This window comes from Lissotriton vulgaris, unplaced genomic scaffold (assembly GCF_964263255.1).
Source record: "Lissotriton vulgaris unplaced genomic scaffold, aLisVul1.2 SCAFFOLD_1218, whole genome shotgun sequence".
Lineage (NCBI taxonomy): Eukaryota > Metazoa > Chordata > Amphibia > Caudata > Salamandridae > Lissotriton > Lissotriton vulgaris.
The window spans coordinates 274080-286115 of NW_028251336.1; the positions used below are offsets into that span (position 1 = coordinate 274080).

Here is a 12036-nt window from a genome sequence, read left to right on the forward strand (position 1 = left end):
TAACACTGAGTAGAAGCAAATGTTTACGGTCCTACTAAAACTTGGAAATAAACTGAGGTGCAATTATTTTCTAATCTTCTTCAAAGCCAGGCCGGACAGGAGACCAACATCAGAGCTGGAAAAAATGTTGGAAACTGCTCTGCACAAGAGGAAGCTGCCAGTAAAATATGGCCATAGGGCATGGATGTCTAGGAAATGACATCTCAACCTACTCTGAAAGCAGCCTGAGCCTGCAGCCCACCAGGAAAATGCAGAGTGGCAGAATGAGCCCCGTTTCAAAAGATTCCAGGAATCTGTCAGAACAGTAGTTTAAAACATGTGAATTGAGGTATAGTCGTACATGAGAAATAAATAATTTGTGTACCTGAAACAAGATTAAGAGCAAAATAATAACTCAATATTTCTCTTTGCCTTCGTCGCCTTTTGAAAAAAAGGCACCCTTTTGGGATAGAAACATATCCCTCCATCACCTTAACATTGCAAATATAACATTTTAATTGGCTGTGTATAAACTGTGCATCATTTTTCTACTACGCAGTATATTTTAAGACATACTCATCTCCCATTCCCCAGGTTATTCATACATCTGTCCATCCTCTCGATCAAAAGAAGAAGAAGAAAAAAGATTACAAAATGCAGACTCTTTTAGAGATCATACCAGGAAAGTGAGTGTTGCTTCCTTTGCTGGTTGCTAGACAGTGGATGTTTATCCCGTGGCTTGGGCTCATACTGGGACTATTGAAGGGCCGCGGACTGCCCGGGTAACTATCTTGTGATTTAGGACTGCGGCCTCCTAGACATCTTACTTCGCTGTCAGTGCCATTCACCATTTCTATGAACTGTCGAACTCTAGAAGGATTGAAAAGGGAGAATTACAGACAAACAGTTCCTTCACATGGACCATAAGTACGTACATGACACATACTTTGTTCTCAATTAACAAGAATAAGCCTTTTTCTCATTGTAAAGTCAGACAAGCTGGTGTTCAGAATGGAAAATCTTGGCTACTAAAAAGTGGGATTCTACAGTATTAATCTTAGCATGAATGTTCCTCAGAGCCTAGCAAAACAGTGGACAAACTACACAAAACCTGCCCGCCCACCCACCTCAAAGGAGTGCTAGCAATTCTGCAAATAAAAAATGAAAGGATCTTAACCACCATCCCTGATTTTGCCACAGAGCGGAATTGGCAGTAAATAAACTAGCATCAAGAGTAAGTAACCGTGCATTCCCAATCATGCTTCTTCCTTAAATTATGATAAAACAGCACATTTATTCACAGCACATACTAACTGGAAAGCCAGGAGAACTGGGAACACAATAGTGAGTCAAAAAAGGTGATTCGATACCAAGTAAAGAGGCTCTACATCAATGGCTGATCCACTTCCGTGTCTGTTGCTTATTGGGTGCAACAAATCACCCTGACAGGGTTTCCCTCTAGACCCAAGACTCCTAGTGGGGGCACACCATTTGAGTTTCTCTATAGATGTTGTGGTACATTCCCATAGAAGGAGTTGTGGACTAAACAAAGAACTTTAAAATGTGATTGCTTTTTTATGGGCAGCCAGTGGAGGCCTCCGAGGATGGGTTCATAGGAATACTGAGGTGGAAGATGACAGACTAACGGTGCCACTGCATTGTGGACCACCTAAAGTTTTGCGAACAGTCCTTCATTCATAGAAGCCATTAGCACATTCCCCTAGTCCAGGTGACTAATTATAAGGGCCTGGACAAGGGATTTTCTCGATTGGAGCGGTAGACACTGAAATATTTTTCTCAAAGGGCGCATAATTCTAAAAAAAGAGCCAGTGATGTAGTTTGCATGTTTCTTCATGGAAAGGTTCTCTTTCGCCCACCATGATTTCCAGGTTTCTCACCACTACCTTCGGAGTTAGGCCTACACCTAAGCTATGAGGCCACCAGTCCTCAGACAAAAATTGAGTGCAGCCAGACTGGAAACAATAGTCACTGGTAAATGTGCTGAAGCAACTCCATATGACCGCTCTGCAAATTTGATCAACTGGGATATTTGCAAGAGAGCAGCAGTAGCTACTTTAGTTTGTGTGGAAAGGGCTCAAGGAGTTTAACTGTTGCCAAAACAGTTTTTATAGCACTATAGGTGTCCTCATCTTTTCACGTGGTAATCTTTCTGTTGGAATGGGTTTGAAGGAAAAGATAGGACAACAATGATTCGGTTTGAATAGAAATAGGACAATCTTTGCGAAGAGGGGAAAAGCTGTATTGGTAAGCAGGAGTGGAAGACTGGATTGGTTGTGGTCATTTATTTATGGCACGTAAAAGAATACGTTGTAAGTGGATGACAAATTATGAAGAATCTACTGAAGTACTTTGGAAGTGAAGGACGTATTAAGTTCTGAAGACAAGTTGCTAATCAAAGGCGGATTTGTAGTACCACACTCGGAGTTCAGAAAAAAAGTTTTAGGTTGGGTTAGTAAAAACTAAAAGGATATTCAAGGATTAGCATTGGAAGCCAGAAGTAAAAGAAAGGGGTGTGAAGAAGGTGCTAGGAGATTGTGTAATTTGGGAAAACTCGGATAAATCGCACCTGACATTCAGACCTCGGCTTTGTCTCATCAATAGCCCAAATATGCCTTAAGAGAAAGTAGAAATAGATATTATAGGTCTTGTTTGGTATAAAGCAAAAGGAACACGTACATCTCTGCTATGGTTGATTTTAAATATCCAGGGGTTGAAATTGCAGAACGGGTGGATGAAAGGGTGGTTGCAAAGATCATGGACAGATTCTTTCTTAGGGAAGGTTTGCCAAAAAATAAATGAGGAGCCGTAATAAGCAACAATTTATTTCAGAAATTGCACAAAGTTTCTTTAAAAGGAATGGCATTACACATAAGACCACCTTGGTTTATCATCCCAAAAACTGTGAGTGAGGAGAGGGGTTAGAAAGTTGAAAAAGAGAAACAATTTAGAGTGGAAATGCGAGGTGTTCAAGATGCTTTGGGCTCTTAGTTTTAAGCTAAATTGTGTCACAGGGTTCAGTCCTTTTGTGCTCATGAAAGACATATTGCATTTTCCGGAGGGTACTTTGGGTTGGGTGCCAACGATGAGGTAAGGGAAGTGGTCATACCTGAAAGGGGAGTATATTGCGAGTTCTTGAGATGTTTATAAAAAGGGATTATGATACTGAACATGATGCGAAAGAAGTTGACCTCAATGTATGAAAATGGGTTAGGGTCAAAATGAGTAAAATGATGAAAAGAAAAAAGCCTAGGTTTTTAGAACCCTTGAGGGTAGAAAAATTAAACACTACAATTCCGCATTATTGAGTGATGGTAAAACGTGGCACTTGGGATGGTTGTTTAGGTGTAGTAAATTATGGTTACCATACATCCAGGCATGAGTCTGTACAAGTGGCTGGATGAGGAGAAGAAATGTGAAAAAGGAAAACAGTGTCCATGAAAAGGTTGAAATTCCAAGTACAGGAAAAGGAGAAATAAATTCAACTTGGTCATGTGATCAATCAGCCAAAGATCTGCCGAATTATATTTGTGATTGAAGACACACCTTACGTGTATAATCTTACTGCTTTTTTCTTTTCTTTAATATGTACTCCACTGACAGTCTTAATATTTCTCCAGAATAGATTTTTTTTTTGATTGGCCATGCAATTATTCGATTCTTGTTTTTTTGGTTTATTATAAGAAAGGAAAATACGTGTAGAGTTGGGTTAGGTATGGCTAACGCCACTTCCAACATAATAATTTTCTATGTTCTAAGCAGTGGCTCGGGGAAGTCCGTCGAAGCAATTGTTTGGTGTCTGCAACATCACGATCCATCAGTGCTGCAATACAGCTTTTAAGTGACACTATATTTGAAGTGTATTGGCTATCACTACACTGATGAAGGAATGAATTATTCCAAAACTTGTGGAACACTGGGTATTAGAAAAACACTTTCAAGTACATTTCTGTAACATATTGGTGAGAATTCACAATTAAATTGGATTTGAAAATAATGTTCATGGGTATGTGCCCTTTTATTATAAATGGGAATTCCAGACATAGGGCTCTATTACGATGTCACGAGGATGCAACCGTATCGGTATGGTAACTGCCCGACCATTGTTCGGCGGTTCCGCATATCTAGTTATAATTTGAGCGGCTCCTATTTCCCTCTGGGAGCTTGTGCGGCGGCGTAAACCGGCCGTAGCACAAGCTCCCATTGAGAAATGGGAGTTTGTGTGAATCCCTGAACCGTGTGGCAGGCACCATGACACGGTGCACGGATTCACAGGGGGGCACCATGGGGGCCCCCAACCAGAGGCCGCAGGGAGAAAGGGGCCCTGTTAGGGGCCCCAAAGTCACTTTCTGACAGGCTTTCCATGCTGGAAAGCACAGCACGAAAAGCCTGTGGGAAACGGATATCGTAATCCCGACTGCAGAAACTCCCTCCATAGGGATTTCGTGCAGGTCTCAGACTGGCTGACGGGCTCCTTGAACCAGTCTGAATCCAGCCAGAATGATTGGCTGGTTTCACTTTTTACCGCCACAATCCTAATACGGCGGTCGAAAGTGAAAATGACGATGAGACTTGGAAAGCCTCCAACCTGAGGTCTGAGGCTTTCCGGGTCTCATCGTAATCGGGCTCATAATATTGAATACAAAGGGGACAAAAATGGATTAGTTGTTTAGGGGTAAAAAAGAACAAAATACAAATATCTATTTTACAAATAGGTGCAGTTGACAAGCAAATTACTTACTTTAGTGTGAAGAAAAGATTAGGGTTTCTTTCTAGTAAAGTTGGGTACAATTGCTGTGTCGTTTCAATGGCTTCTCCCATTCTTCCTGCTAACACCAGTTTCTGAATTCCTGTTGGTCAGCACATTAGAAAATAAGCTTAATGATCAAATCAAAAGGGCACCACTTGCATAAAAAACACCCTATTGATTTTAACCTAAACTGACATATACAGCACATAAACCTTACACACTGTATCAAACAAACTGTACTTGAAACTTGACCTTCAAAATGATTTTTAGCAAAGTTTGGTTGAACATTTTCTCTTCAAGACAAGCTTATTAAAATCAGATTTTTGGAAAGCGTTTTTGTTATATGGATGTGGGTTAAAATATAATGTGAAAAGATAAAACAGTAAAAGGGGCAATTTCACAAGACTGAACTAATGAAAAGCAAGTTTCAATATTTATTTTGAGAAAATCTAATTTTAGAGTACCTTTTCTGTGACCAAAGTTCCAGGCAAACATACTTACTACAGTTAGTATACGTACATTTAGTGTACCTAGAGGGACTGTAAATGTATGTACATTAAAAATATATTATGAATTAAATATCAATAGCGTTTTAGTCCACATACAGGTATATGACTGGCTTGGAAGTTGTGCAGCTGCTAGAAATGTCAAGGAAGATTTTTTTATGCTCTAAACTATTGTATTCCAAACCAGCTTTTTGCTTACTACCTTTTCACAGCAACTATGTAATATCAGGCTTGCCATTATGGAACTTTAGTCTTAAACAAAACTGTCTTTGTAACTATGATCATGCTCAACTGGATAGATTTCAATGATTTGCAAAATAGCTTCCTCACATAAGTAAGGTAGACAACAAGGGGAGGGTCTTCTTTATCCACCAAAAGAGTTTAATCAGGCACCATTCATTCTAAATTGTATGTTGCATTTCCATTTGATTCCCTTTTTATGGCTCTAAGATTGAGACAAGACTAATGGAAGGCAGACAACTAAAACATGGATAAATACATGCTCTTTACAGTGATACTCCTTCCTCTGTGTTGTCAAAATAAGATTTTGGAGCAATCATACTAGCAGTCTGTAGAGAAATTACATATTTTAATTATCATAACTAAATATGCTTCCCTTTATTTAAAAAAAATGGAAAAATACAAACACTATACTTCTTTTGGGTTTTTCCATGCTGTTAATCAGGACCGCCTGGGCACTAGCTGTGCAGATTTTGAGCATGAGAATTGCAGTTAATATGCAATATGTTTGCCTACTGAAGATCAAATAGCTGTTTAGGCTACGAAGCAATTCCTTTCTGGTGAGCGTATTGTTTTAATGTCTTAGAGTCCTTAGGCAGACTAAACTCTTCAAGATATCCAAGTGTGAGTGCATATTAATCAGTGAAATGAATTTCCAAAAATTATGTTTTGGAACTTCTTTTCCTTAGCACACTAAAATCCTAAAAATATGGAACTGAGAGTATACATTCATCAGTTAATAACTGTTAAATAATGAAAGTTGCTACATACATTTTCTTAATCAAAGAAAAATTAACATGGATACATATCTATCAGATGTGAAAAATGAAATATGGGAAAATAAAGACAGAATGTAAAAAAAATCATAAAACAACAAGCCCTATTCGTAATCAATGTTTATGCATGTTATGTCATTAGAACACCCTAACACAAAATATGTGTGAGTGTAAATGTACAGAAAACTTCCACATCTTCAGTTGTAAACGTGAAAGGATGAGGAGTTACAAACTGGGGAACCACGTTTGTTTCTCGGCATCGACTCAACATCCTGTGATTTAGGGCACATCACAATCTAATTTTATCTAACAAAATGTGGATTTGACCTTTTGTAATGTAACTGGTGCTCATGTAATGTGCACCAATACCTTAGGATCCACGATACATAAAATAAAACTGCAATTCAAATTGCCCTCTCTGTAGCACCTAGACAGGTGACATATTCAAGGGGAACACATTTCTATCTTCAAGTTTAACCAGGAACATTTATATAAAGGCAACATTAAAACAGGACATGCTCTTCACAAAGTCATCCAAAAAGAACAGGTTCCCCTTTTGCTTCACCCTCTCCAATGAGGTCACAACTGAAAGAAGAGTACTCTTTCATTGTAAGTCAGCAAAATAATTTTAATATCTTAATCAACTTGAAACAATGAGTTTGAAAGTTTGGCCTTATAGCTCTTTCTTACCAAAGGCTTGTAGAAAGTACAAATATGGAAATATTAAAACAGAGAAAATAAAAAGTATTGCCTGCACCTCAGTCACTAGGTTTTCTGTAGGAATCTGCACAACTTATATTTTAGTTGTTGACAAAGAAGATTACAAAAATGTAACCCAAAAAGTAGGATCTAGTGTCCCCACTCAAGGAGAAATTCCTGTGCAAGGGCACTCCTTTTGGCAACCGAATCAATAGCTAGAGGAAAGAAATAAAACATTTTGTGTAGCATTCTGAGGATCAGAAAGCAAGTGACGCTGAGTAGACTGACTTGGTTCTCCACACAGAGTTCTTGGTCTAAAAAGACTTCTAGGTTCCTTGCATATTTGGCGGGAATTGGCATGAGGCTCAGGTCAGCTCAATACCACAAGAGAGGACCAAGTGGAAGATAACCTCCTAAACATGAGGACTTCAGTTTTTTTGCAGTTCAGTTTCAAATAGTGAGATTACATTCAAGTGGAACTAGACAGTATACAGGAACGAAATTTTACTTGTGTTTCAGCATGGTTATTGGAGATAGAAATTATGATTTGGGAAAATACCAGTCTGTTAAATCCAACGGATTTGATCAACGCAGCAAAAAGAGCAACGTAAATGGTAAAAAGTATCAGACCTGGGGAGCACTCATGAGGGATAACGTAAGAGGTGCGGACAGCTGAAGGCCAATATCGCACAAAAATTCATAATGCTCAAGGTTCGCTCGGAATGGGAGGCAGATCTAGGACACCGTATAACAGAAGATCAGTGGGGTAAATTCTGCGCAGTAACAAAGGTCGTCTCTCTTAACAGCAGGCACAAACTGATGTATTTTAAGTTCTTACGCAGAATCTATATTACCCCTGCTAGGGCTCACAGACTAGATCCGACCAGACCACATACTTGTCGCAAGTGCGCTGCCTCACATGCCGATTTTGCACACCTCACATGGACCTGTCCCAAACTCCGAACATACTGGGAAGATGTGCACAGCACACTAGGGGCCATGATTAAGCTGACCCTTTCCCCCATACCGGAAGTGGCACTTTTGGGATACACAGTGAACTTCCCCAAAACTATTAGATGTTTTACATCCCTCTGTGTGCTCCTTGCCAAAAGAGAAAATGGTCCATTGTGGGGCCGCAAATCAGCTCTTACCCTTCAGGGCTGGCTGCGCAGCCTGCGTACTGTAATACCAACTGCGAGGTGTCTGCCAGTATTCGGTCAAGCTCTTACCGACCTAAAGATATTTGGGGTCCCTACAGATCATATGTTCAAACCACTCAGCAAGCTTCTATTTCTCAATAGGAGCAGGGTTAAGTCCCAGAGGGTGTGGGATGAGGGGCTCCTCTCCCTATAACACCTGTACTTCTCATTCTTTGTACTCTCGCAAGGTGTGGTTTTTGCTGACACTATGGCTTTTTGTCTATGGTCTCAACAAGGGACTAGAGTTTAGCCAACAGTTGCTGTTGCCACGATATACAGATGGGGGTGGACCTGTGGGACTTTGTATTCTTTACACCGGGTTTCTACATCATCGATCTCATGCAACTTATGTCATGTTGGTTTTGTAATGATAATATTGTGTACCTTCTCAGTAGTCTTTCTGATGTAAAATCACTGAGAGTGAATGTGTACTCCTGAACTGCCTTGCTCCCTGCCGAAACTATAAATAAAGTTTAAAAAATGTTTTTTCATAATGCTGGAAAAACTACAATCCAAACATCAAACTCCTCTCTTCAATAAAGTCACTGGTGCTCTTGAAAGTCCGGTATTGAAGCCAATAACCAAGAGTGACACCAATGTCTGATTAGGGGAAGACATAGCCATGGTTTGAATTTCTTTCAATGGTACAGATGTAACTGTGAGCCAGAACTCACTTTGGAAACCCAATGTATCTAAAACTTCAGGACTGAAGTCCCTGGGTTTACCAGCCACTTCCAAGATTTACTAGTGGCTGGGGAATCCACTGCACACACTGGCATCAGAATTCCTGCTAGAACTGGACAGTCAAATTCAGGTCCACAGACTGACGATCAAGAAAGATTAAAATGTTTCTGGTGATCTTCCTTAGTCAACGAAAGGGAACCATTGTCAGAGTTGTGAAAGTAAACCTTCCCTTGGCCCTTCTAGTGCTAGAGTTAAGGGAGAAAAGCATAATGCAAATATGCAGTTGATTGGGGATTATGAAGGTTAACCAGCTCTTTTGAAGAAACACAATAAGGCACCACCATAACCCAGATGCTGCTCTTTTCCTGTCCAACTGTACTGCATAATCTTGTGGCTCTTGTGGAATCTAAGTACCATGAGAAGTTCTTCATAAAGATTCTCCAGTCAACTTTCCTTATCTGTATATTCCTTGTACCAGGTAGACTTCTCCTGCCAAATTCAGAGCAGCACCTTTTTATTCAAGCTAAAACATTCCCTTAATCTTGGAGCAGAGCATCTTCCCATTGTAGCCCAGATTGTGAATGCAAACAGACTTCGAAAGAGATTCAGGTTTCACTTTAATATTTTTATTGCTCTTCTTTTTATGCGTATCGTCACCTACGTGGACGATACCCAACTGGTGGTCTCTCTAGACCACTCTGAGGGATCGTCCCACACCTTAGGCCCCTGTCTGGAGGCTGTTGCCAGATGGATGCAATCTTCCTGCCTAAAACTTAACGGGGAGAAGACAGATGTCATCCTATTGGGCAATCCTTCTCCCTCTGTTCTTGCATCCATCTGGCCACCATGTTTGGGCCTGCCCCCGTCCCAAAGTCCCAAATAAAAAGCCTCGGGATCTGGTTCGATAAAGCTTTGGACTTTTCAGTCCAAGCCACAAAGACCGCCGCCACCTGCTTTGGGCTTATGAGGATGTTGCGGAAAGTGCTCCCTCTGCTCCCATTCCAGGCAAGGAGGATCCTGGTCCAGGCCCTCATACTCTCCCGCCTGGATTACGGGAATGCCCTCTACATGGGAGCTCCGACCTTTGCCACCCAGAAGCTCCAAGTCACACAAAATAGTGCGGCCCGCCTACTCTATAACCTCCCTCTCTGGCAGTCAGCGAGGAATGCCCTAAGGGAGCTTCACTGGCTCCCTATAGTGGCAAGAGTACAATTTAAGGCTATGTGTATCCTACACAAAGCCTTTCACCGCACAGGTCCCGCCATTCTGTATCCCTTGGCTACTCCCTACGTCCCGTCCCGTTCCCTCCGCTCCTGCACCCTCTGGCTGGCCACTCCTGCCAGAGTCAGGAAAGCTCGATGGGGAGGCCGCTCTTTCTCCCATACTGCGGCCAAACTCTGGAACACCCTCCCTCTATCCCTCCGAGGCAACAGTAACCACCTGTCCTTCAGGAAAGCCTTGAAAACACACTTGTATGCCAAATTCTGCTGACCTGCCCTGAGCCTGCGTTAAGCAAATTCAGTCACAAGCGCTACGAGGCCTCCGGGTAGTTTAGCGCTATACAAGTGCAATTTTCATTTCATTCATTTCATTTTATAGTTCGTTTTTAATAGTTTATCAAATGCATTCAATATATTGAAATAAAACCCATTAAAAAAAAAAATCGTGATTTCCAACTGGGTAATACCATAGCATCAAGATGACGATAAGATGTGTACTTCAGAAGTAAGCAAGCAACAGTTAGACATGAAAAGAACCTTATCTTGCCTTATAAACTCAAATACACGGGTCCTTGTGCAAATGGTTGACTATTATCACAGTAAAAAGAAAAAAGGGTGTAAAAAACAATTGGACGAGTACAGTTTTTGGAAGTATCTGCAACCTCAAACATTGCCATATCACTTATACAGCAACCGCTGCTTAAAGTTTTCCACTTTACTCAGATGAAGAACAGATATAAAGGAAATGGCTTGTGTCTCGAACATCGGATAGAGGCTCAATATTCAAATAAATCAACATATTAATAAAACTCACCTACCACTTGGAAATTTGAACATTCACTCTAGACTTACTTTGTCTATTTTTTATGGAAGCTAATTCTTCTTGCACAGTCTGGTCTGTAGATCTAGCAAAGGCTTCTGCTGTTGCACAGTACCCATGATGAACTAAATATGACGAAACCATCCTAAAAAACACAAACATTACTTAAGTGGCAACATATAACAACAGAAATATTAAAATTGTATCACAGCAAAAAAAAAAGGAAAAAAAAAGGGCAATTTAGAAGGCATATGAAGACTGACTTACAGAGACTTATATGGGCAGGGCTGGAGGCTCTGATAACGCGACATTCCCCTGTCGTCTTTGTCAGATTAGACCACGGTGATTTGCAGAGTGTGTGCCGATTTTCTCAGCATTCATGCTTATGGCTTTGGTTGAAAAAGTGCAATTCTTTTCTAATTTGTATCTCTGTGTTTTTATTTGACTTTCAGGGCATTTTCCTTACTTTTAAATATGACTTGCGTGTGTGACTGAATTTCATTTGCTTTTTAGAGTACTTTTGCATTGCTTTAAGCCAAGGTATACTGAGATGTCCTGTTCTTTGTCTCTCACGTGGCTTGGAAGTCGTCTGGTTTGTCTTCGGGGAGACAGCAGAGACTCGTTTGGGGAAGTGCAGCAGCCAGAGACGCCTACAAATAGCTACCATGCTCAACAATTCTGTTGTAGCAGAGCACTGCCAGCTGGGCGGCTTACATTTGGACTGAGGCTGCAGCAAGTAGAGCAACTACAGTCTCACGTACCAGCTCAAGGCTGCAGTTGATTACTATCCCACCAAATGGTCCTTGATGTGATAAAAGAATAACCGAGTTGAGGGACAGCTTGTCTTTCGAAACTGAAAACGGTCAGTATTTTAGGGGAATTTCCATGCCACCATTCTTCTTTCATTTATTCGAATCCCATCCTTCTTGGAAATTGTCCCGCTATTTTTAAAGTGAGAGCAGATTAAACCACTGCGCCTTGTGTGCGACCTTAGTTGACAAGGGCATGCTCAACATTGATTGAGTAGAAAGGATAATAAGTTCCAGTATTCCAACTACTTCACATATAGATGGGGGAAGTAAGGAAAGACTGACGTCAGCAGGGTAGCTGTAGAGACCACCAGGTAAACTCTGATGGTTTATTTC

The 12036-nt window shown here is 40.8% G+C and overlaps 1 protein-coding gene across 4 annotated transcripts in view; it reads right to left on the reverse strand.

Moving 5' to 3' along the window:
* RANBP9 (RAN binding protein 9) overlaps positions 1 to 12036 on the reverse strand; it is a 467999-nt gene that overhangs the window by 99602 nt on the left and 356361 nt on the right. For all 4 annotated transcript variants that reach the window (XM_086950773.1, XM_086950776.1, XM_086950775.1 and 1 more), the window contains 3 exons: positions 10924 to 11036; positions 4739 to 4847; positions 659 to 849 (listed from right to left, as the gene is read on the reverse strand). In XM_086950773.1, the coding sequence (XP_086806899.1) occupies positions 659 to 849; positions 4739 to 4847; positions 10924 to 11036 (413 nt within the window). The remainder of the gene's footprint in view (positions 1 to 658; positions 850 to 4738; positions 4848 to 10923; positions 11037 to 12036) is intronic.